At 37.9% G+C, this 27,763-nt stretch overlaps 1 protein-coding gene across 1 annotated transcript in view; it reads left to right on the top strand.

Annotated features, from left to right (window-relative positions):
- Positions 1-18,093, top strand: part of PI15 (peptidase inhibitor 15) — a 29,188-nt gene extending 11,095 nt beyond the window's left edge. Inside the window, exons 3-6 of the mRNA XM_004697511.2 lie at positions 10,525-10,643; positions 12,284-12,416; positions 12,543-12,658; positions 17,897-18,093. Of these exons, the coding sequence (XP_004697568.1) occupies positions 10,525-10,643; positions 12,284-12,416; positions 12,543-12,658; positions 17,897-18,032 (504 nt within the window). The 3' untranslated portion in view covers positions 18,033-18,093. The remainder of the gene's footprint in view (positions 1-10,524; positions 10,644-12,283; positions 12,417-12,542; positions 12,659-17,896) is intronic.
- The last annotated feature ends 9,670 nt before the right edge of the window (positions 18,094-27,763 follow it).

Here is a 27,763-nt window from a genome sequence, read left to right as displayed (position 1 = left end):
TTCTTCCACCGAGGAGCCAATGGCAAGACTTGGGGTTTGCTTGTGTCCCACAGGATACTGCAATCATCAGAAAATCATTTTCTGTCATCAGAATTGGTGAGAAAGTGTAATCACCCATGAAAATGTCCCCCTGGCTCATAAGTCCAATGTGAAATGATAGCAGAGGGGGCCTAGTCATGGTGGGCATCCACAACTGCTCCTAGAATTTAAAGGTAAAGATATGGACCCAAACCGAATTCACTGCCATTGAGTTACTTCCAACTCAGAGGAAGTAACTGCCCCCCTGGGGGTTTCTGAGACTGTATGAGAGTAGACAGCCACATCTTTCTCCCCACAGCATACAAGGGGGCTTCAAAAAGTGTGTGGAGAAAATGGCATAAATCGATGGGATTTTTACATGAACTTTATGTTAAAGAGGAACTTTATGTTTTTCCTCTCTTTATGTTAAAGAGGGACTTGAAGCAGTGCCTTCATTTTAAGACTTCTAAAATGTTCTCTAATTTTAATAGCCCACTGTTGGGTGCTACGTTTCCCATAAACAAACTCTCTCTCAAGCCATAATTCTGTTTCTGATCACTGTTTTAGGATTCACACACTGTCATTTTATCCAACTGGCTTTGTGCTTGAGAGTAAAACTCCAAGTCTCTGAAACATCAGACTGCCAGGTACTATGACCCAACGTGCACCTCTCACTGCCACCACCAGCCTTCTGGCGACCAAATCGCCAATAAAAGTGATGATAATGTTTTTTGTTGTTGTTAACTGCCCTGACTCATGGTGAGCCCATGCTCAATAGAGCGAAGCACTGCCTGCCTATGTTCCATCCCTATGATGGGTTGTTGATCAGAACGTTGTGAGCCAAAGGATTTTGATTGGCTAATTTTCAGAGCACAGATGAAAGGAAGAATACCGATCGAACTGATTTTGAGTGAAAAATTCACCAATGATAACTACTAGTATTGCCTGTATTTTCCTCAATTTTCCATGTGGTCTGGGAGTGTGTTGGGGATGCCACATCCTTATGACTGCAGAGAACTCCGGGCATCTTTTCCGGTTCCGTCTCTTGCATCCCTGCACATGCACACACCACATGAATGGCCATCTTCCAGTTGCTTCTAACTAGAAGAGCATGCCACCGCATCTTTTCAACTGCAGGTTCATGATAGTTTGATTGGATGGGTCTGGAATTGTGTTAGGCATCTGCCTTTTCAATCGTTCTGAGGAAATTCTGGAATAATTTCTCAAGGTTACGTTTTAGGACACAAAATTCTAAGCTAAAGCCAAAGAAAATGTTATGTAACTCAACTATCCACCTACTAATGCATAAAGAAACCATACAGTGAAAAAGTTACTTGTTAGGCAAAACGGTGAGGTCTCCCAGATATAATTTCCTTTTTATCACATAATTTCACTTAGATAATTATTCAGCAGTAGTGAAGCAAACAATTAAGCACTTGGCTGCTAATCAAAAGGTTACTGGTTTGAGTTTATTCAGAGGCACCAAAGAAGGAAGTTCTTGAGGTCTACTTACCAAGATTCAGCATTTGGAACCCTGTGGAGTGCCACTGAGTTCCCCTACTTGAAGTCGGCTCAATGGCACTGCTTCTGATTGGCTGGGTGTTTCTTCAGCACCTGCACTGTGGAATCATCACTCAGGTTCTCTGAGTGAGCGACAGATGCCTTCCGCATGAATGTCCTCTGTGAATGTAGGGTCTGGAAGGACTAAGAAAACTTGAAACGAAGTAAAGGTTTACGTAACAGGTGGCCCTTTTAGAAAGGGAATCCTTTATAAAGATGTCTTTATAAATGTAACGTCCTAGCAAATGTGCGTTTATTTGTTTGGTAGTATTTAGATTGTCTCCCTCCCCCATTAGATTGTAAATCCCTCAAAACCAGAGATCCTTTTTAATTCTGCATACTGTTGACTTCACAGTACCCAAGGTCTCTCCATAAGTATTCATTTACTACTGCCCTAAATGAATGGATTTCCTAGGATCCTATTGGTTAATATATAAATGTTCAGCTCTTACATTTTCCACTGCTAGGGACACAGCAGCTGATTTCAACAGGTAAATTATATCAAAGGAGGATCCAGGTGAAATACATCAATTCTGCCTGAGGATAATTCCAGGCTCATTCTCTCCCCTGAAGAGAGAGAACCATTCTTCTATTCCAACATAATGCTGCTAAGGATACCTTATAGCCGACGCCCACCAACCACTCCCACAAAGTAGGGCATAGTTACTTGGCTCTGCATAGTGTTAAAATGAACTTTTTACATGTAAACATTCCACACATGCATCAGTATGTCTATTTTATCTTGAACATGCTAAGATCTGGAAACATTGGGATTGCATCCCACACACCAGAAATTGGTTGAGAAGGAGTGGCTTATTTGGGTAGAGAAAGCAAACTGACTCATCCTCTCAGTCTCTCTTGATTTTTATAAAACTGCATAACTTTCCAGAGGCCAAGCAGCAGTTGTATGCTGCCTTGCTGTTTTCAGGCGCTATCCAATGGCGTCCAACTCATAGAGACAGCAGAACAAAATACTACCCAGTCCTGTGCCATTTTTAAGATTGTGCTTATGTATGAACTCATTGTTGTGGCCACTGTGTCAATCCATCTCCTTAAGGGCCTTCTTCCTTTTCATGGCTCTTCTACTTTACCAAGCATGATGTCCTTCTCCAGGACTGGGCTCTTCTGACAACCTAGGCAAAGTGCATGAGACAAATTTCGCCAATCTTGCTTTTAAGGAGCATTTGGCTGTACTTTAGCCAAGACAGATTTGTTTGTTCTTTTGAAAGTCCATAATTTAAATGCATTGATTCTCCTTATTCCATGTCCAACTTTTACATGTATATGACACAATGGAAAATACCATGGGTTGGGTCAGGTACACCTTAGTCCTCAAAGTAACATCCTTACTATTCAATAAGGTCATGTGCAGCAGATTTACCCAATGCAATGCATTGTTTGATCTCTTGACTGCTGCTTCCATGAGCAAGGCTCCTGGATCCAAGCAAGACAAAAATCCTTGACAAATTCGACCTTTGCTCCATTTATCATGATGTTACCTATTGGTGCAGTTGTGAGGATTTTGGTTTTCTTTATATTGAGTGTAATCTATACTGAAGGCCAAGTTTTTCTGATATTCATCAGCAAGCACCCCAAGTCCTCCTCACTTTTAGCAAGCAAGGTGAAGTCACTGCATATCTTAAGTTGTTAATAAGCCTTCCTCCCAACCTGATGTCACATTCTTCTTCATATAAGCCAACTTCTCTTATCATTTGCTTAGCATGCAGATTGAATAAGTATGGTGAGAGGATTCAACCCTGGCGCACACGCTCCTGATTTTTAACTGTTCCCTTGTTCTGTTTGCACAACTGCCACTTGACCCATGAACATGTTCTACATGCATACAATGAGATGTTCTGAATCCCCCATTCCTCTCAAGTCTATGCTTAGTTTGCCATGATCCACACTGTTGAATTCTGCTTTCCTTTTTTTTTTAACCAGGACGTTCTACCACTTCCCTAATTTGAGTTTGAGTTTAGTTTTATAGCATTTTACTAATGAGAATTAACCATTCATAAATTCAGAGCATTAAATATTTCTTTTCTTGTTTTCTAATAACATCCTGTCTAAATACACTTTCTTCAATATATTTTTCATTTATCCATGCCATCATGAATCTACATATGAAGATCTTATTGAGCACTCCTCCCATTCAGAGGTCCTTTCAATAATCTGAATATCAAATAATGGTTGGATTGACAGAGGTGGTGGAAAACCACAGTGGTGGTGAACAATAGTTATAGGAAGGGGAACCTGCCAAAAAATGTAAAAGAAGTGTGGCTGGGCAGAGCTTTCGTACGATGCATTTTCTCCACAGATGAGCACTGAGCAACTTTAGTGCACCCAGTGGCATCACCTGGGAAGGTTCTCTCTGGTCACAGTAAGTTATTTTCATAAACACAGTTTTGCTTCAACCTTGTTTTTTTGTGTGATGGCCAAGAGAACAGCGTGCAGTTGTGAAATTTTGTTTCTTGCTCAGGAAAAATGCCACAGAAACTGTTGTGATGTTGCACATAGCTTACAAGACAGCACTGTGGGAAAAACTCAAGTGTATGAGTGGTTTCTAATTTCAAAAAAGGTAAAATGTGGATTGGTGACAAACCTCATTCTGAACGTTTGTCAACTTCCCAAACTGATGAAAATGTCTACTAACTGTGTGCATTTGTGCTCAAAGACTGATGACAGACCATTGAAGAGAAGGGGAAGTTATTTGGACTTTCTGTGAGCTAGGTTCAGCAAATTTTAATGAAAGATTTGGTAATGAGAAGAGTCACTGTGAAATGTGTGCCTCAGATTCTGACAGACTGGGATAAAGAGTGTTGAGTGGAAGCATGCCTTGCTTTGAAAGAACAGCTCCGAAGCAACCCAGATATCATTTCCAAGGTCATTACTGGTGACAAGACATGGTACTATTCTGAAGACTTTGAAAGCAAGCATCAATCAAGCCAGTAGAAGACTCCATCATCACCTCACCCCTCAAATATTCATCAAGTGGAATCAAAAGTCAAGATGATGCTCATTTATTTTTGTTTTGATTTGAGGGGGATTGTGCATTTGGAGTTTGTTCCACCAAGTCAGATTCTTAATCAAGCGTTCTACTTAGAGGTCCTGAAAAGATTGTGTAACAGTGTGTGACAAAAAGTCTGATTTGTGGAAGATGGGGGCTGGTTTTGCCACCACATTAATGCACCTGTTCATGCAGCCATCTCAGTGCATCAGTTTTTGGGGGAAAAAAAAGAAAGAAAACTAAACAGCATGCCTCTCTTGCCCCATGCACCTTATTCACCTGACCGTGCTCCCTGAAACTTCTTTTTGTTTCCTGAAATGGAGAGAGACATGAAAGTACAGCAATTTGAGGATGTAGAAGTGGTAAAGAAAAAAATGAGAGAGGTGCTGTCAGCCATCTAAGCAGATGAGTTTGAAAAATATTTCCAAGAGTGGCATTGCAGATTTGATAAACATATTAAGTATGATGGAGAGTACTTTGAAAGTGATAAGGTTATTTTGAAAAATAATTCAAACACATAACTTTGAAAAAAAAAGTTCGGTTTTTTTTTTTTACCCCTTCATATTCTGGATACACAGGATTTTGAAGGTATAGTCACCAAGATTCAATGATGAAGCAGATACAAGCTATGAAAAAAAATGAAAGCATATCTACTAGGTTTTTGTTCTGACTACTAGTACAGTAGTCAGTGCACTTTTCCAGTAAAGGGCCAAATAATAAATCTGTTCAGCGTTTTAGACCTTACGTTGTTTCTTGCAACTGCCTACCTCTGCCTTCATCGCACAGAAAGAGGCATAGACAATATGTGGGACAGATTTGGCCCATCACCCATAGTTTACTGACCACTGAACTAGAAGAATGACATTATTCTCTACCTCTTTGCTCAATTTTGGACACGGTAAGTTTTACTTAAAGTAGGTCAGTGGATAAATTAGTCTGAAATCGAAGGGATATGTCTGGAGATCTAATGTGAAATAATCGGGTCGACATGTCAGCTGTTTCAGTTCGTGAGACTGGATGAGATTATGAGGGCGATGGATGTTAGTCACCAAAAAGAGAAATGAGCCTGGAGAGCCCACGAGCACTCTAAGATTGGGGAGCTGAAGAGGAATGAACAAAGAGGTAGAGAACCAGCAGTCAGAGAAAAAACAAGCAAATGTGGTGTCACGAAACCAAAGATGAAAGCGTGTCTTGGAGGAATAAGGACTTAATTATGCTGAAAGTCAAGGACTGGTCAAGTAAGACAATGACCGAGAAATGACCGTGATGTCTTTGCTTCGAGGAGTTTCTGTCAAGTGGTGGCGGGAAAATCCCAGCTATACTTAAGACAGAAAAGGTGAAGAAAAATTGGAAGTTTCAAGTTAAGACAAATCTAAAGAACGCTGATTGTAAAAGGAAAGAGAAAGAGGATTCAGCAGTGGGAAGAAGAAAAGAGTCACGAAGGGGGTTAGTCTGTTCTTCGTGTCCCTGGCAATGATCTGACTCAGGAGTCCTCAAGAACTGTGCACTTTGTATCGTCTTGTTATCGACGTGACCGTCCCAACCTTCCTGAGAAGCAGCACTTGCTTTACCTGAGGAAGTGATTCACTATAATTTTAAAATGCTTAGAATCCAGCCTTGATATTTCACAATGTAATGTCCCATTTTTTGTAGTTATTTTTGAGACTGGAAAGGAATTTTTTTTTTTATGAAAGGCGTTTGACCCTCTCTCACACTTACAAATGAATTGAATATCATGCCACTAAACTAACCAGTTCCTAAACAATTCTCAGAAATTATTTTCTTCATCAGTGTCTCATCTCACCCTACCCCTCCTCTAGCCTTAACCAAAGCTCAGACCCGATCCCCCATCTGGCTTAACACTAGTTCTCACATATTCAACTCTTCCCTGCATTTCCATTTGATGGGGATAAACCCACGAATATTAAAACAGAGCCGCAATCATGCCTCTGAAGTGTTTTTAAAGCTTTTGGCTTCCCTCAAGGGAAATAATTTTGTCATCACTTATTTGTTTATTTTTTTTAGTGGCTGGTTTTCACTTCGACAATTCAGCACTCATTTCCCCGTCTGACTAGCCCAGAAAAGGATTAAATATCCCAAAGAAAATGATTTTTTAAAGCTACTTTACATAAAATGCCCTTACTTTATACTGCATAAATGAGAAAAATTGCACAAATGTCTGAGGAAACCCCTTCCTGTATGATGTCATAAAATTTCCAATATCATTCTTTTCACAGCATTCATAACAATGGCCAATTTAGAAACTTCCCAAAATTCAAAGTGTGACCTTTGTATTGTTAATTTGATACATTGTCCAGGGTAGTTTTCATGTGAAGAGTAGATGCTACAGATGTCATTTTAAAATTAATCTCCGTGGGTCTTTTAACTCACTGTGACTTATGGCTACAGAGCAGGGTTCCTCCCTCCGGATTTTCAGGCTCGGGCCTTTCCGAGCAGATATTCAGGCCTATCTCTCCGTGTGTTCCTGAGTGGGTTCCAACCACCAACCTTTCAGCCAATTTTTGTTGTTGGTTTCCATTGAATCACTTGTGACTCAGAGTGACCCTATGTCTGTCAGAGTTCAAATATCTTTGACCTTTCAGAAGCAGATTGCCAGACTTGTCTTTTAAAGAGTTAAAACCTTTAACCTTTTGGTCATAGTCCAGTGCTTAACTGTTTGCACCATGTATGGACTCTTTGGCATCCAGGATAAGAAAGAATATTGCATATTGGCCACTCTTTACAGAAACCCATGTTTTCCTTGGAAATTCCTATAATTATTAAATAAATTATCATTCTAAACCTCAGACATCTCATCATACTCATGAAATTAAGCACTACTGGAGATTAAGGAGATAAATCCCTTGGCTATTTTCTTCTGGGAGGCTCAGCCTATGGAGAAAGACAGAGACAGTAAACACATCTGTTTACCAGTGGATATAATGTGTGTTGGGCTGGGTTGACTAGAGAAATAAATCAAACGATACTCATATATGTGTGAGAAAGAGCTTTATATCAAGGAGTATTTGGATATCAAGAAAACAGCCAAGCTCAGTCCAAATCAAGTCCATAAGTCTGATACGAGTCCATAAATCCCTCTTCAGACTCACACAGCTACATGAAATGATGGCGAATGCAAGAGGATCACAGGCTGGCGGGTGCAGTCTTATGGATCCATTGGCAGTGAAAGCAACACAAGGCTCTGGCAGGTCTCAGCCACATGGCAGGTCTCAGCCACATGGCAGGTCTCAGCCACAGGAAAGCGAAGCAGAGAGAGAGAGTGTGTGGCCACCTCTGGGGAGAAAGAGAAAGAGGCCTGCCTTGGAGAGCCATTTATCCCTGTCGCCCTCCAATCAAGCTGCGACCTGATTGACAGGCAAAACTCCATCCACATGTTCCTATGGGAGCCATATTGGCACAAAAAATAACTATCATACTAGGCAATCTCCAAATTTCAGGGTTCCGCAATCAAATTGGAGCTTCCTCTCTGTAGGCGATAGGTCTGAATCCTACCTGGGAAACCATTGCTTACCGAAGGCATCATAAGAAGAGAATGGGTACATCTCCCGTATGGAGTCAACGAGATCTCTGGGAGCCTATTACACTTCCCAGCATATTCCTTCAGGGAGGTAAAGACAGGCAAATGTTTATAGCACTCATCTGTTCAACAAAAGTTTGACAGTTTGAGTCAACCTGTGTTAGTCTGTGTTGACTACAGAAACAAATCCAGAGACACTCATGTGTGTGTGAGAGAATTTTATATCAAAGAGAAAATTTCCATTAAGAAAACATCCCAGCCCAGTCCAGATCAAGTCCATACATCTGATATTAGCCCATTTGTCTGATACCAGCCTATAAATTCCTCTTCAGATTCACTTAACACATGCAATGACACCAAATACAGAAAGATCACAGGCCAGTGGGTGGAAAGTCCAGAGGTGGTGGAAGCAGCTCAGTGCTGGTGTGAGTATCCACTTGGCTTCTCCAGCTCCAGGGCTCTGGCTCCATCAATGTATCTCCTTCTGGCTTTTCAACAGAAACGTGTAGCAGGGAGACAAGCGGAGAGAGTGTGTCTGGCCTCCAGTGAGCTATTTATCTCCATTGCACCTCCAAATGAGGCCAGCAAACTGCAACCTGATTGAGAGGCTAAACTCCACCCCTTCACTCTTAATAGTATCAAGTTGACACCAGATTATGTAACTACCAAACCACCCAGTGGTGCCTCAGAAGAAAGGCCTGGTGATCTCTTGCCCATTGAAAACCCTGTGGTGCACAATCCTTTTTCTGACACTCATAAAGTTTCCATGACTTGGAATTAAATTAGCAGTATCTGAGTTTAGTTTTCTAAAAGAGATAATTCTGGAAGCAAGAAAGACAATACACCTCTATCTGATAATTCAGTGCATTCTCCAACAATTCATTTATGATACTTGCACACAGGAAAAACTGATGAGAATCGGTAACACTGCATCTTCTACATGCCAAAATCCCTTTTAACAATGTCAACAAAAGATGCAATGATAAGACATTTTTTTAATTTGAAGTTCTTGGTTTGTTTGTTAACATTCACAATAATTAGTTTTTTTAAAGTACAAATGAATATAAAAGTAGGATACTTCTTATTACACCAGTTGCTGTCAACTCTGACTCATGTAGGCTCCGTTCATGGCAGAGTAGAACTGTGTTTTCCAGGATTTTTGATGGTTGATTTTTTTCATAAGTACTTGGCCTGGCCTCTCCTGGTGACTCCCGATGGACTTGCTAGCCTTTGTGTTAGTAGTCAAGAGTATCAACTGTTTGTGCCACTCAAGGAAACAAAAGATAGGATTAGAGTATGCTAAATTCTTTTTAATTGTGAAATACCTTAAATTTTAAAAATTATTTTGAAAATAATCCAGATTGGCTCTCTCTAGTGCTATGGAGTAAAACAGAACTAAGCAAGTCATAGACTAATACAACTGAATTTCTGGCCTTGAGGTGGAGGTATGGAGACTATATTTAAATAGTGAAAAGTTGAAGATGAAAGAGAAACCAGAGGTGACCTTATCTCCTCTCTGTACATAGCAAAGGAGTTAACTGAATGCAGAGATAATACGTGGCATGTTCTCAGTCACAGATCCAGGATAAGAATACAGGAGTCTTTATTCCCAGACAATGTCAATTGTCATGCTGCATGAAAAATCAGTCAGTGAGAGGTTCAAGTTTACTCAAGGATGTCTTGTTAGAAAGCCTGGGCACTTTAGTTTCCTTGAGTGGTACAAACAATTAGTATTCTTGGCTGCTAACCCAAATGCTAGCAAGTCCATCCAGAGTCACCAGGGGAGGCCTGGCCAAGTACTATGAAAAAAATCATCCATGGAAAATCCTGGAGAGCACTGACATACATGAAGTCTCCATGAGTCAGAGTTAGCCAGGTCAGCCACTGACTATTGTATGGCTCCCAGTTTGACGAAGTCACCATGAACTGGAGTCAATCACAGGGAACTAGTAAAATCCTTTACTGAAATTGATGTGCAGGCATTGCGAAGAGAATATGGTTTCCTGTGGTGTAACCGGACTGTCTTAGGTTGTTGTGCGGCTAGTTCCCATTGGGTTACGGTGACTCCAACTCATCGCGACACGTGCCTAGACAGAGGGGCCGCTCCAGAGTTTTCAAGGCGGTGACCGTTTGGAAGCAGCTGACTCAGCCTGTCTTCTGAAGTGCTTTGGATGGGGTCCTTCATTCCAGCCTTTGGGTGTGTGATTGCACAGTTAACCATTTGCACCATCCTAGGACTCCTAGTGCTTTATGGAATTTTGGTGTGCATTGTCTCTCCTTTGGTTAAAATAATCTCAGAAATGAAAATGAAATAATCCTAACAAATTGTCAGCTTGGTTCTTTCCTTAATTTTTATGGGTACCAGAAAATCAATGAAACTGAAGGTATTTTTCCCCCCTAGGTTTGGGATGAAAATCTTGCAAAATCTGCAGAGACTTGGGCAGCTACTTGCATTTGGGAGCATGGACCTTCTTACTTGCTGAGATTTTTGGGCCAAAATTTGTCTGTACGAACTGGAAGGTAGGAGCAGTTTTAATGGTTCAATTTATTCACATGGCTTTATTTCTTATGAAGTCCGATGTAGTGACACCAATTTTAAGTCATATCAGCAAATATTTATTGGAGTGCTCACAATATTTCAATGACAGGTGCTTTCCCTGTAAATACTTTAGATGGGTTCAAATGTTATTCAGTTAGTTAAAAGGGCCTAATAAGAACCATCTCCCCATTCATTCTTGGAACATTTTCTTAGCCTGTGTTCATTCTTTCTTTCTTTCTTTCCTTTTTGTTAGTTTTATTGGGATATAATTGACAATCACTTCCACACTTCAGTCATCATAAGAAGGGTTGTGCATTCATCACCACAATTGACTTTGAAACACTGCATTCCTTCTGCTACTCCTTTCTGTTGAAATCCCATTCCCTTCTTCCCATCTCCCCCTCCCATGTCCTGAGGTGATTTTTTATCCTGTTCCTGTGTTCATAGAGCCACCCATCCTGACTTCCCAATGCAGAGAAATATATGAAACAAGACTAAAAACAATAAATGACCCACCCAGCAACAATGAACAGATAAAACAGAGAAAAACTTCAATTGAATAGAAAGCCAAAAATACCTTAAAACCAGAATAAATTCAAAATGGCTCAAAAGGGAGATCTGATGATAAGGAGTTACAGTCCAGCCAAACAACACCGACTAAAATCCCCTTCACAATGTTCTTTGTCTGATATGCAGGCTACTTACATTCCTAGATTAAGAACAGTGGGGTTCACCTGAGACTCAGTCCACCTAGGGACCCTGCAAATGGATTGTGGGTTTCCACTATATCTATAATGTTCCACAAACTGGGTGTTTAAGATTGAGATTTAGTACCCTCCTCTGGATTTCATTCTTTATTTGAGTCACATAGAAGTACACCAGCCTGTGTGATCTAAAGATTAACCTATGTTCTTCACCACCCTCAACAAAATTTTTGAAATGATCAGGCTATTTCATCTCAGGAAATGTGTATAGGCTCTGGCAGAAGCCATTCTTGCATTTACTGCAATAAAATATGGATTTGGGTGAAGAATCAGGATGAGAACTTATGACATGATAGTTTCCAACTAAAGCTGCAATAACTGTGAACTTGCTCTACTCTCTAATCCTGTTACACGAGATGTCTCAATCCAGCACTAAGTAATTGTAACTATGGGTAATTGTTCTTATTGATAGTATAATATTCCTATGGAATGTCATCATCTCTCATTCCAAGTTGCCATTCTCTTCCATACAGGTTAAAAGGGTGAAACAACTACACAGCTCTTCTAGTATCTGTGCCCTACTAAATATATTGATCTAATTTTTGTTTATAAAATTCTCCGAGAGGAAAATTTGGTGTTAATTAGATTAGATATATGTGATAAATCCTAAAATAATTGCATTTCTGTCTTCAAAACAACCCGATTCATACTTCGAGAACTCTAGAATCACCGCCGCCAGGCACTTGGAAGAAAGGAGGATTCCACCAGGTGGTGGTGGTAGTGATGAGAGATGGCTATGTTCTTGCCTCATCATGACTAATCCACACATAAAGCATTGATTCCCAATTTAACTTGAGTCTACTACTTTTAGCCACTGCTATATTTAATATTCCATATTTTTACCCTTTGATACCTAGGTATCGATCTATTCTCCAGTTGATCAAGCCGTGGTATGATGAAGTGAAGGACTATGCATTTCCATACCCCCAAGATTGCAACCCCAGATGTCCTATGCGGTGCTATGGCCCGATGTGCACACATTACACACAGGTTATTTGGAGTCCTTTATTAATTTTGGGTTTATATATTTAAATAAATCATGCTATTTTGGTGGGCAGGTGTTGTATTTTTTTAATCTCTGACTTTGATGAAGGGATTTTTGTTTTAATTTCACAGATGGTTTGGGCCACCTCCAACAGGATTGGATGTGCAATTCATACTTGTCAAAACATGAATGTTTGGGGATCTGTGTGGCGACGTGCCGTGTACTTGGTATGCAATTATGCTCCAAAGTAAGTGCCTGTTTGAACTCTATTTCCCAGATCCTTTAATGAGGTTACAAATCTACAGTTTTATAGATATTGTTGACAGGTAGATAGTATGAGTAAATCTTAAATATGTTAATCTCTAGCGCTCATATTCATCATCACTTCTATATTTCTGACAAAGAGTTCCTTTTCATAAGAACAAGTTGAGCTTTACATTGTAGACAAAAACAATTGGGGATACTACTAATTACTAAACCCTTCGTCATCATCATCCTTTTCTTTAGCTATGGTAAATGGAAAAGAAACTCTAATTATATGCAGGTTGACATGGATAGCTAGCTATATAAAAGGCATCTCAGAAATTAGTAACTTAAGACACTTAGAAACATCGCAATATTTTCATCTATCAGGACTAGAGTGTTGACTTACCTTTTCACCACAAAAGCAAAATAGCTGGAATAAAGTTCTTCCTTAATTTTTTAGAGTAAGATTAAAAGTGATTAATTACCAATATCACAGGTAGCTAAGGTGTTAGTATAAAATGAGGAGATTTAACCATTATGAGATTTTTAAAAATTAAAATTTTCCACAATTTAGATAGCAGTACAAAAATTACACAGAAATTTCATCACGTGGCATGTATAAAAAGATATTAAGAAAATCAGTCAAAAGTATTAAATATGCTCATTTTTAGAACCATTCTTTATAAACTAGATATAAACAACTTACATCATTTAAAAATGCCTTTCTGATAACAGCTGTTCAGATGATAAAATGCTCTAATATTTAGATATGATTCTGTTTCCATTTGGAATAAATACCAAAAATGTGCAAAGGATTTATGATAACTGTGGTGTCTTCCAAAGCAAGTTCCAAACCAACAGTTTCTCCAGCTATCGTAGCATGAGGAGGGAATGAGAAAATGCTTAAAAAATAACTGCATTACTCATTTATATGGTAGGGTGCCATTGGCAATATCTTTTACAAAGTCAGAAAAGATACACAATTTGCCCAATGGTCTCCTCCTGATAATTATTAAAATGAGGATGTTTGTAAAGTGGAATATGTCTGCATTGCTTTATAATATATTAAAGTCATGTCATTGTTCTACATTTTTTCTGCAAACTTCTTTTCTTATTAAGACTTTACTCCCTGACAGATTGATGCCAAATAGTCCCAAAAGGTCAAAGAGATTATTGTGTCATCATTCAATAAATTTGTTTTTATTCCATGGCTTGAATGTTCTAATATTTTTCAGTTATCTGGTTTATTTTACATGCTTTTTTAAAAGTGAAAACTCTTACCATTGTTTCTCCAAAGTGACATACATGATTGAAGAGAATAAAATTAATATTTGATTTCCCTAAAAATTGAAGATTCACTCTATTGTGAAAATTTACAATAAAACTGAGCAGTGTAACCTTTTTCCCTAGATATTTTAATAGATAAAAATAATAGGTTTTTATTTTAAGGATTAGTCAACATAATTTTTCCTTATTACTTGGACATTATTGTTTTGGCAGTTTGAAGACAAAGAACAATTTTTGTTCTCTGCTTTGTGTTCTATCTCATTGTCAGGCAATATTATAATTTTAATCATTGTTGAATAAGACAAAAAAATATGTCAGTGAATCTATTGTGAAAGACGTTTGCCTTTAGATACAATCAGCATAGATATTGTAACAATGATAATTACATGTAACTACAATGATGATGTCTTAAACACACATAGTATAGTCATACAAACATATATTTAATATCATAGGAATTCACTAGGATTATCATAGGAAATCAATAGGAATATATATATATATATATTATGAAATCTCCAGGTAAAATGCTACTTGATACATGATTCATGATACATAATACATAATACATGATATTCACTAGAAGCAAGGTTAAAAATAGCCTTTAAGTAATTTGTGTTCTAATACATTTTGAAATAAAATAGAGAGAGAATATCTGATGATGTATCCAAAATAAAAAATTTACTCCCCTTGAGTTGATGCCGACTAATAGCAAACCTATTGTCAGGTCAGACCTGCCCTGTGAGTTTCTGAGACTGTGACTCTACGCCCAGGAAATGAAGACAGTGGGTTAGCATGCTAGAGGACTATAATGGTAACATTCCGATAAAGCCACCATCATGGAATCCTTTCCAATGCACAGCAACCTTCTAGGACAGAGTAGAAGAGCCTGATAGGATTTCCAAGGCTACACACTTTTACCAAAGCAAACTGTCACATCGTTCTCTTGTGAATTGCCTGGTAGACTGAAATCATCAACCTTTTGCTTTGCGACTGTATGTTTAACTCTTGTGCCAGCAAGTATCCTACAGTTGTAATGAAGAATGATTATTCTGTAACCTGGGTGATGGAGACCACCACTTGTCTGTCAGTTGTGTTGTGTTGGCTTGCCTCTTGCTGTGATGTGGGAAACTACTTCACTGGTATTCAAATAACCAGCTGGATCACCCAAAGTGAACAGGTTTCAGCAGAATTTCCAGATTAAGAACAGAGAACAGATAATGAAGAAGGAATAGATTCCACTTTGCATGAATTAGCTATTGAACGCCTAATGAGTAGCAGTGGAACATTGTCATACTTAGTACCAGAAGATGAGCCCTTCCAGTTGAAAGACACTCAAAATAGAACTGATAAAGAGCTTCATTCTCAAAGCGGAATCAACCATAATGACATGCATGTTATAAAGCCTTGGGGACCTTCATTTGCTAATGGGGCACAACAACAACAACAGCATGAGAAGAGACAGCTGCAAATATATCAATATAGGAACTTAGAATGTACAAAGCACAAGTTTAAGAAAATTAGAAATTGTCAAAATAAAATGGAGCACATAAAGTTTAATATCCTAGAAACTAGTATGATGAAATTAACTTTTATTAACAACCTGCCATGTGCAAATGATACAACTTTGCTGAAATCAAGGAGGATGTGAGCAAGTACTTGCTGTTGAAGATCAATGACTCCAGTATTCATTATGGATTGCAACTCAACGTAAAGAAACCTTATATCCTCACAAGTGGATCAATAGATAATAGCATCATGAAATATGGAGAAAAGGTTTAATTTGCTTGCATCCATGATCAATGCTCATGGAAGCCACAGTCAAGTAATCAAAAGACATTGTGGTAGTTACATACATAATCTGGTGTCAATTTGGTACTTGAGAGGATTAAGAGTGAAGAGGTGGAGTCTAGGCTGTCAATCAAAGCATAGCCAATGAGGCCTCTGTGTGGGCATGGCTTTCTCCTGAGAATTCTAGGAAATCTGGTTTTTCCTCTTTGGAGGCTAGAGAGACTGTTCATTCCCTTGGAGACGCTCTACTGACAAGACACATGGTACTACGTCGTGCCTTGGGAACTAGAGAAGCCATATAGAGACCTCTGCCAGCACTGAGATACTTACAGAGCCTCTGGATCCAAAGACTTTCTACCCACTGGCCTGGGATTGTTCTGCATTCAGCATCATTGCATGTGTTTCATGAATCTGAAGAGGACTTTATAGATTGGTATCAGACATATGGGCTAATATGGGACTCATGAACTTGAACTGGACTGGGTTGGAATACTTTCTTAATGTACGATTACACTTTATATAAAACTCTCTCATAAGCATTTAAGTATATGGATTTGTTTCTCTAGTCTACCTGGACTAACACAGACATATTGCTTTGAGCAAGTGTGTTACATAAGACATATTTAAAGTATTGAAGAAATGGGTGTCACTTTAAGGACTAACATCCACCTTTCCCAAGCCATGTTATTGTTAATCACCTTAAATACTTGTGAAAGTTGGACATTGAATAAGAAAGACTAACAAAGAACCTATGCATTTGAATTATGATATTGAAGAAGAATATTGAAAATACCATGGACTGCCAAAAGAACAAACAAATCTGTCTTGGAAAAAGTACAGTCAGAATGCTTCTTGGAAGAGAACACAGTGAGACTTTGTTTCGTGTAACTTCGGACATATTATCAGGAAAGACTAGTACCTGAATAGGACATCATGCTTGGTAAAGTGGGTGAACAGCCAAAAAAGATGAAGACTGTCAAGGAGATGGATTGGCACAGTAGCTGCAACAACAGCTAAATCTAAAATGTTAACTGACTACAAACATGTATTGTCATGTCCTATACAAATACTCTTACGGTTCGTGTCACTCTTTGTCATTATTTACATCTTCAAGAAGAAAAAGTGTTGTATTTCATATTTTGGGTTTTTAATATTCTATTGAGTTATCTTCAATTCTAACATTACATCATCAATACCTCAAAGTTTCCTTTACCAATTCAATTTCATTTACATCACTATTTCTAGATAATCTATTTAGTAATCATTCCACTGAAAATAGTTACCTTTCCCTTGTGGTAGAAAGAGCTTGAGAGCAATAAGGTTATTTTGACTATTGCTTATTATCCCCAAATTTGCTATTGTATTAATGGCCATCAGTACAAATAAAGAGTAACATTGACTATTCAAAAACAGTTAAATATGTCCAGCTTATTAAAAACTAATAGCACTAACTAAAATAATAGTAATAACTATAAACGTATGTATGGAAATTGGTATAACTTTTAATAGTTTCTGAAATCATTATTCTTTTATTATAGAAATCCAGTTGTTCTTATCTCTGAATTTTATGGAAGATTGTCAACCTAAAATAGTACACAACATTAACAACAAATATTGTGGATATTTGAAAGTTATTGTTTACATGGATTTTGTTTCTTACTCATGTAACCTTTTCTGGGACTACCAGAGAACATTGAGATTTTGTTTTTTTTTACATTTTTAGAAGATTGGCATGATTTTAAGAAAAATAAGTGTATTTGATTATGTTCTGACTAGACGCTATGCAACATAGTTCTGCTCTGACACGGCAGCCTATTACAGGTTTGCTAGTTGTTTGTACTGTGTCTAGAAAGCTTATTTAGAAAGGGACAGATACGGTGAAAGGGGTGAACATTGTGTATAACATCAGATAACTTAAAGTGTTGTTTCTTTCTAGAGCTTTAGCTTTAATTACCTGTGAAGAGAATTATCGTAACTTACTCAGAGGAGAAGTATTAAGGAAACAAGAATGCATTATTGTTCAAATTAGAAATTGATTTTTTAGTGTCTTTCTAAAGCTACAAACTTCACAAGATATAATCATATATGATCATGTCTTCAAAGACAATCTGCTTTCTTATTTTGGTGAGTAAAACATTTTCTTCTTTTGATTTTCTTCTAGGGGCAATTGGATTGGAGAGGCACCATACAAAGTAGGGGTACCATGTTCAGCCTGTCCGCCAAGTTATGGAGGGTCTTGTACTGACAACCTTTGTTTCCCAGGAGTAACGTCAAACTACTTATACTGGTTCAAATAAGCTGACCTTTTCCTCCAGGAAGTATAATAATTTCTGAAAATAAGCATATGTCTATTTAATTTTGCACAAATTATACATATTTTATGATAACCTTGTTTTATTCATTTGTATAAATTAATGTTTATTTAGGATGTTTGTTTAATTTGTTGAGATAATCAAAATGTATTGTTTCTACTTTCTGACCTCTAAATCTAAATTAAAATAATGTATGTGTAGTACTGATGTAATAGATACATCCTATTCCAAATTTACTTTCTAAAGGGATTAGATTTTTATGTTCCTAAAGAATAACCTGAAATGTGACACACACATACTATATCTACATATTTATATGTATAGATATAACACACTATATCTATATATCGATATGTATACACATTCATAGAAATATAGTGTCAAATATATGTGGATGTCATACATATGTCATATATATGGTGCAACACACATATAATATTAGTTCATCAATTTGGGGATATTAAAAATAAAATTTTAAATATATATGAAGTGGTAGACATTCTCAGCACCCCTTTCTATAACACCTACAATATAATAGTTTGCAAAGTAGCACTCAATTATATCTGGAAATAATAATTAAGCAGCCAATATTTCATTCTGGAAAATTTTTATCTAGGCCCAGTAAAGAAAATGCTCAACATATCAACATTTTCAAGTTGTGGCCTTTGCTTGCTGTTGCTGTTTTTGTTTGGTGCTGTTGAGTTGGTTCTGACTCACAGTGATCCTGTGTCCCACAGAACCAACCACCACTGGAGCCTGGTTATGTTTGAGCCCATTCTTGCAGCCATGTGTCAATCTATATCAAGGGTCTTCCCTTTCATCGCTGCCCTTCTACTTTACCAACCATGATGCCCTTTTCCAGGGACTGGTCTCTCCTGATAACCTGTTCAAAGTACATGAGATGAGCTCGCCATCCTCACCTCTAAGGAGCATGCATGCATTCTTCCCTGGGGTAGTCTGAAATTGTTCACAGATTTTATAAATTAATGTGAGATTTTGTGACATTCAGTGGTGGCTGAGTGACACGGTTTTTCTTTTTCCAAATCATCTATATACTGTTCTTGATTCCTAAGACCCAGCCAAACTCAGTGTAATCAAGTTGATGCCATCTCGTAGCAACTCTATAGGACAAAGAAGAACCACCTCCTGTGAGTTTCTGTGACTATAACTCTTTATGGGAGTAGAAAACCCTGTCTTTCTACCACAGAGGCTGGTGGTTTCAAACTTCTGACCTTGAGGTTAGCAGCCCAGGACATAACCACTATACACTAGGGCTTCTTCTGCTCCTCACTAGAGTCACTGAATCCAAATACATCAAATACTGGCCAGACTACCTTTTCCATTTTAGATGAACCTACATTGGTATAGATCTATATTTCTAAGCCAAGCAGAATCAATTTTTCTGTTCTCTATCAAGTTTGGCAGTGGAAATCAGTGAATGAAAATCACAGTGGATATTTTACTCATGTGATTTTGGAGATGAAAAATATTTTCATTCAAGAAATATCATTCAGAGAGGAGAGCACATTGGAGTCAAAACAATGAGACATTGCCTTGCAAATGCATGTGTGTGTGTGTCTGTGTGTGCTTGTTTCTGGGATATATAATGTTTTCCTAGAATTATAGAAGAAGTAAACATGATTAGTTCCAGAGTGTAAAAACAGAAGGAGTCTACTTGTGTATAAAATTCCTTACATGTGTAGTTTCTTAGAGAGGATGCATTGAAAGTTGACAGCCAATTAAATTCATTCAAAAGTAAAGAAATCAGTCATGTGGAGATTATGTGTACATATGGCAAACAACTGGTCTGATGATGGTGACAAAAATGCTTTGGTATCCTATTACTCTGCATTTGTGAGCAAACATATAGATCCTATTACAAATAATTTTTTTTTAAGATTGGAAATAATTATTAGATTCAGACCTAAGTCTAACCCTTTTCTAACATATCTAGGCACTTGGGGTGGAAGTCTGAGTGGAGTATTAATTAATTTATCTAGCAATGTATGTCGATCTCCACTTTGTTATACTAGCTCTACAGAAGCAGTGAGTAGAAGAGTTCGGCTTGTTTTAGCTCTGTTGATTGTTTGAGTTGGTTTTTCAAGTCTAGAGAGGAAAAATTATATTTACTACAAATTTCAAATTCTTATGAAAGTAAAATGCCCATATTAATAGAAATTTATGAATATTGAAATTATCATCAATAACTTTATAGTTGTCCACTTTTTCTTTTTTTTTTTTAGTTGTCCACTTTTTTAAAGAGTTTCTCTTTGGCAAGAACTCTATCTAATTGAACTTTGCATGTATTCCTGCTTCTCACCTCCCTGGCTGTGATGCAGCAGATATTTAATCAATGGCTTTTGAGAAGTGGCTGAAAACTTTCAACACTTTACAGAAATCTTACATTTCCATGATTTCTTAAGACAAAAGAAGTCATAAATGCAAAGCTTTGGAATGTATCAGCAGTTCAAATAAATCATCAAACATACAGTAAGACTAGAACTATAAGTTCATCTACAACTTAATGAGCCTTATGAAAATATGAAAGGTATACTTGTTACTCTCTGTACCTTTAAAAGTAAGTAAGGCACATGGCCATGTGCAATGTTTAATTTTTCCAGGCTAATAAAAGTTTTTTTTTATGGATCCTACTGAGGTGCTGGGCTTTGGGCTGCTAACCACAAGGTCAACTACTCGAACCCACCAGCCTCTCCATGAGAGGAAGATGAGGCTTTCTGTTCCCACGCACATTCACAGCTTTGGAAACTCTAAGGAGCAATTCTCCTCTTTCCTCTGCGGTTGCTCTGAGTCAGTTGTTGTTTGGGGATTTTCAGTTTAAATATTAACACCGTGGGTGCTATTTCTTACAGCATGCAACAGTGGTGCTAGGATCGCTAGTTCTGACTGTAACTTCCAGAGGCAGCAGGATCTCGGTGTAAACGGTTTCCTAAGAACAGCTTTTAACGCTCGACATTGAGGATGTCATTTGGATAGACTGCTTTCAAAAGAAGTAGTCATTGGCAACCATTCATGTGCATCAATCCTCTCGAGGATACAGATGTTTTCATAGTATCCCTTGCTGGGTGCCATCAAATTGATTCTGACTCATAGTGCCCCCTAGGGTTTTCTAGGCTGTAACCTTTGCAGGAGGAGATTACTACAGCCTTCTCCCAAGGGGCTGTTGGGTGTGTTCAAACCACCAACCTTTTGGTTAACCATCAAAAGCTTAAGCTTTGAGCCACCAGGGGTCCTTGACTATCCTTTGGTCAGAAGAAACATTAAAAAATACTGTTGTAATATAGATATGTTTTCCTCCACATCGTTCAAAGATTAGGAAATTATATATATATATATTAGCTACTAAATTGATAGATCTCTTCATAGAATTTTCCAAGAATTATATAGCCACAGCTTACATATACCTGGCTGTGATAGATCTACTTCCTTTAAAATATAGCAGAAATAATTGTAATTGTTATAATAATCATCATCATTTTTTCAGTAGGGTAAGCATCTTCATTTTTATGACCCATCAGAATTGCCCTATAGACTTCCTTTGACAATTGAAGGACAGTTTGTGGAAAGTGCCACGCACAAATATTTATCACACATTGGACCAAATATTATGAATTGGTAGTGCAATTTCCTCAGAATATTTAAACTGAAACATACATTTTCTTAAGGAGCCTTGGTGGCGCAACAGTTAAGTGCGTGCCAGCTCGATGGTTGAGATTTTAATCCAATGTGTGATTTCCCCCCAGGAAACCTGGAGGCTGGGTGGGTTGCTTATTGAGTGGTTACCCATGAGGTCAGCAGTTGGAAACTGTAAGGCTTTCTACTCATCTAAAGAGGCTCCTCTAAAGAGGCTTACCGTAATGGACGCCCAGGGATGCCCTGCCTGTTAGGTGGCCATGAGTCAGAATTGATTTGATGGCAGTGAGTGGCAGTAGTTTCAAAGAAGGCGTGGAGATGCCTTCACCTGATAATCTACTTCTGTCAAGGTTCCAGCTTAGAAAATGTTACAGGGCATCCTCTTCTGTCACATGGGATTGCTATGAGTTGGTTTTACCAGGTGACATATAACAAAAATGACATACATGCTTGTGTTATTGCCTTGGCACAGATGAATCGAATATACCTTTTAAACCAGTTTAAGTGTATCCTGTTTATTAAATATACATAAGTGCAACAGATAATTGGATTAAGTCTATGAATGAAAGTAACGCTCAGACTTTGGTCTCTGCTTTATCCCTGTGGAATGAGATTCTTGAGGTTCCGTAGTTTCATAACAAGAAAACCTTGACACATATGGAAAATTTCACCTACCAAGTATTGTTAGATGTCTATTAATATCTAAAAGTACCTTTATTTTTTATGCTGTTATTTCTTTCTTTTTGTATTGTCATATGTTTGGGGTAAGGCATTCAAATATAGGCATTAGTTACCAAAATTTCTTAAACCTACACAAAATTATTTTCTAAAAATTATGTTATGGTTTAACATTGGCTTAGAAAGCTCCATCATAAGCTCAGAAAATTTGAGAATTAATTGCGTTAGTGGTGCTATGCTAGAAACACATTTGTAACTTCCAGACCCTGGCTGCAATTTTGAGGGGTTTCTTTTTGCAATTAAGGTTTTATGAAGTGTGAACTATCAATATCTGCTTCGGTGCTAAATAAATGGTGCTAAATAAATTGTTAAATAAATTGTTAATCTTAAGAGATTGACTGACATTCTCTTCTGAATGTATTAGGTTGACCCTAATTCAATTCTTGACTCAGAAATATTCAATAAAATTCTTTGTTAAATTAATTTTAACCCAAAACATGGTAGCTGACTTTATTGTTCTCTCCAACACCTAAAATTATTTAGGTGTTACAGAATGTAAATATATTTCTTTAGATGTTATCCGCTTATTTTTATTATGATGATTTTTAAGCTTAGCAACATTCAGGTTCTCCTACTATGCATGGTGCAGGCACCGGCGCCCTCTGGTGACTATCCGACAGATTCCTGAAAGCTACTGCTTTGAATCTGAGCGGACTCAATGGCAGTTAAAATTTGGTTTGGGAAGAGGGGGTGGGGGTTGGGGGAGACTGGCTTCCTAAATAAATGTTTTCTTGTTTAATTAAAATATGTAGTACACTACCGGGGTGGGGGTGGGGGGCTGAAAAATTTCGTGGGAAAATTCCATTATCTTTTTATTCCATTTATCCACCAATTTTTGAAACCCCCTTCTATTAGAATTCTGTTACTCTCAAACTATAAGACCATTTAAAAATTCTTAGCTCTATTAATGTACTTTTTAAAGTGAGAGAATGTATCTTAGCATCCATTTGCCTAAATAATAAAGTTTTTTCATGGTTTTTCACTTTTGTGGATCTTATTAATAAAGGTTATTGGTGTTTGCCTCCCCCCGGCCCTGTTTTTAGACAAGATACTGGCAAAATATATTTTTCCACTTCACTTATGTCATAATTGAAATTACCATTATTGTTAGCAAGTAGAACTATAAGTCTATCTCACAGTGAAAATTAATGTTTTATTTGTATTTTGAATAGTACACACATTAAAAAGATATATATTGATACAATAATTACTCCCACATAAAAGTATCATAGCCAAGGGGAATCCAGGGTGGATGGTCCCTTCTGGACCAGTGCCGAGTGGCGATACCAGGAGGGTAGAGGAATGGTGGGTTGGAAAGGGGGAATTGATTACAAGGATCTACATATAACCTCCTCCCTGGGGGACGGACAACAGAAAAGTGGGTAAAGGGAGACGTCAGACAGTGCAAGATATGACAAAATAGTAATTTATAAATTATCAAGGCTTCGTGAGGGAGCAGGGAGCGGGGAGGGAGGGGAAAAAATGAGGAGCTGATGCCAGGGGCTTTGGTGGATAGCAAATGTTTTGAGAATGATGAGGGCAATGAATGTACAAATGTGTTTTACACAATTGATGTATGTATGGATAGCGATAAGAGTTGTATGAGCCCCTAATAAAATGATTTTTAAAAAGTGATTAAACTCTAAAATAAATAAATAATAAACAAACAAACAAAAAGTATCATAGTTTCCCATTTTGAATATGGTCTATCATTTGACAACATCTTTGGCCCATACTATTAAACTAATCATGAAATTCCCTCCACATTGCTCCGAAACTAAGGAATGTTTTATGTAAAGACATGCGATTATATCACTTGTAACTCATAAAGGCAATATTCTTCAATAACTCTTCAGTTGAACTACTAAGTTGATTGGATGTTTAATTCTGCTTCTAGCAAAGATGTTTCTGAAGCACAGTTGGCATCAGAAACAAGACATCTCTGACAGGGTTCTACAAATTCAACTTTTCGAGCAAGAGAACATTTTGTGCAATTGATGGCCTATTCCACAGCCAGCCCCTGGCCTGGTTTTAGCTGCTGATGCTGAGCTTCTCCATTGTCTCCTTCTATGTATCCCATCTGGAGAAGTCTTTGTCTATAATCATCTTTTGTCCTGTTGAAAGACACTATTTGCTATGAACAAGTTGTGGGTCTTGCAAAATATTATCATGTGATTTCCAGCTTTGTTTCTATCAGCGAGCCCATATTCTGTAACTACTGTTCCTTCTTGTTTGATTCCACCTTTTGTATTCTAATCAACAATAATTATCAATACATCTTGATTGGATGTTTGGTCAATTTCTGACAGGAGTTATTGGTAGAATTCTTCAATTTTTTTCCAACACTAGCTTTTACAGTTGCTGCATACATTTGAATAATAGTTGTATTGATTGGATTTCCATGAAGGCAGATAGATATAATCCTATCACAAATAACATTGTATTTCAAGATTGATTGTGCAATGTCCTTATTGACCAATAATGAATGCCAAGTCATTCCTCTTGATTGTGTTATTTCCGACAGAGTAAATCATGATTTTCTGATTCACAATGGCCAATACCCATCGATTTCATCTCTCTAATGCCTAGGATATCAATTTTATGCATTCCAATACATATTTTACCACTTTCAATTTTTCTAGATTCATACTTTGTACACTCCTGGTTCCAATAATTAGCAGATTTTTGCATCTGTTTCTTCTTGAGTCAGGCCCCATCAGAAAATGGAGATGCTGAAGGCTCCACCCCACAGGCTTTACGCCATTCATGTCCCCATGTTCTACTCCACTCCAAGAAATCAGCTCCCTCTGATTCCTATTTTGAGTGTCCTCCAGCCCGAGGACCCTGTCCCCCAGCACTATCTCCGACAATGTTCTGCTTCTATTCATTAGGCCTTCGGTGTCTATCCATGTTTCGAAGCTATGCATATGGTTTTCAGAGGCTCTTCCCTCCAAAGTGGGGACGCTAGTACATCTTCTTTGTTCTTAGTCTGGAAGCACCTGTTCATTTTGGGTGACCCTGCTGACATTTGAAATACCATTGACATAACTTCCAGCATCAGGGCAGCACAAGCCAGCACAGTAGGACAAATTGATAGACAAGTGGTGGAAGTTAGGAAGAAGTGAGCGAAATGCAGAGTTGAGAGCCAGAAGCCCCAAACGTCCAAATGCCACAGCAGATTTTCTTGCTTCTACCAAAGCTCAGTCAGGAAATACAGGTCTGCCTTCCCGGGTGATTTGTAAGTTAACAAACCAGAACTGCCTGCTATTCCGTTCTCAATAAAAGTGAAGTGATACTAGGAGATAATCCCAAATGTATGTCATTTACACTGTTCAGATATGTCTTTGGATCAAAGACACTGTGTGAAGTATAAGTTGGTGTAAGTATTTAGTACAAGACAAACTACTTTAAATAAATCCATCCCATACTTTCTCTAGCTCAGCCTAGGTAGCACTACATTAAAATATCCTGATTTCTTCATGGGTCAGGAGAGTGAAGAGTGCTATGTGGCATACGTTCTTTGTCTCAAAAACTTGAGATGATTAATAAGGACACGTGGTATCATTTCTGGAATCAGCAGGTCAAATACACCCAGAAACAAGTCTAACATTCGAGGCACCAAAATGTACGTCAACAGTGTTATCTAAATAAATAAATATAAAATTATGATTTATACGAGGAAATAGGTTGACTGCATTGGTCCTCCACTGCTTCATACTTCGAAGGGCTACACATCTTGCAAGGGGACTAGAATCCGAATAGCTCGTGAGACATGTCTGGCAGCTGTTGTCTGTATTTCTTGGGTGGATGTTTACTTTTAGAGCCTCCCAGTAATGCATTTGGTGAAAAGAATCTACTGCTTTTGAAACCTAACTTTCACTAAATGAAATCTCACAAAATTGACAAATCTCTTCAGAGAATTTGTGCAGAAGCCTGAAAGGACAGAGGAAATTGAACAAGTGATAACTCCCTTCTTCTGATCAACTCTGCGCACCACGGGGGAGGTAAAAAATGGTCATGAGCTCATCAGCTAATGACAGCTTAGCCAAAGAATTCAGAATTTTCAAGGCTCTTTGGAAGGATACTTTAATGCACTCTCTTTAGTGATGAAGATTTGCCTTGATGGTTCTTGTATTAGCTAACGACAATTAAACTACCATGACTAACAAAATATTTCATAACCAAGACAAATGTAGACACTGAAGCCATTATTTTTTCAGAGTGCCTGGATTGTGTTAGTTAATGTAGTTGAGTGTAGGTTAGTTAATGTAGGTTAGTGTAGGAGGCTGCTAGTTTGAGTTCGCCCAAAAGCATTTCGAAAGAAAACCTGGCAATCTACTTCACAAACATCAGCCATTGAAAACTCTTTGGAGAACACTTCTATTCTGACAAGCAAGGAGTCACTAGAGTCAGAGTTGAATTGATTGGTCTTATTCTACTTTCGTGAAGCTTAAAGAATAACTAGGGATCTAAGAGTACTGGCAGCATTGTATAGAATAGCTAACCACAAAGCATGCAGTTCAAAGCCACTCCTTGGGGGGAAAAATGAGGCTGTCTGCTCCCCAAAAGATTTAGTGTCTGAAATCCATGTCAGGGCCACCCTGAGTCTCAATCAACTCAGTGATATTGAGTTTGGCTTGCTTTATTGTGGAAACTACATTCCTAAAGGGTTTGTGCTAAAAGGATTAGTTAGCAATGTAATAGTTAACAAAATCTGCTTTCCCATAAAAACCAAACATCCTTCATCTTACCCATTTTTAAAGTGTGTATTGGGAATCAGAATAAATCTCATACAATTTTGGAAATAATTCACGCAGTCTGAATAGTCTACTCATGATACACACTTCCTGGAGAAAACTTTGAATGTGGGTTCCTTCTGTCCCCTTATTTGGAAAAGAACGAGGTGAAGAATGCAAGCTGGGGGTGAAGAGCCCTGGGACCTTCAGCTGTCTCCTTCAGCATTTGCATTTGAAAAGAGGAGCGAGTGCAGAAAAAGAGAAAGAAATCAGTAAGATAAGCATGCCAAAGCCTAAGCTTGGGCAGTAATGCCCATGTGAACCAGCTAGAACAAAGCAGAAATGGCCAAATGAGCTGGTTTCCTCTGTGGTCACTGCTGCGTATCTCATAGGCGTTCTGGTACATGGAAGACTAAGAAACTGAGAGTCATATTAAAATAGATGTATCAACTTACGGCATTACACTAATTTGAAGGAGAAATATATCCAAAGGTAATAATAAATTCTAAGTTAGTAAAGCACCCATTTTAAAAATAGGGAATTGAATGGCAAGCCATGCTATATGACGAAACAATTATATAAACCTATAAC

The sequence above is a fragment of the Echinops telfairi genome, unplaced genomic scaffold (assembly GCF_000313985.2).
Source record: "Echinops telfairi isolate 266 unplaced genomic scaffold, ASM31398v2 ScPeMD7_1;HRSCAF=3_0, whole genome shotgun sequence".
Taxonomy (NCBI): domain Eukaryota; kingdom Metazoa; phylum Chordata; class Mammalia; order Afrosoricida; family Tenrecidae; genus Echinops; species Echinops telfairi.
Note: the sequence above shows the minus strand (reverse complement) of the source record. Positions and strands in the feature narration are given on the sequence as shown.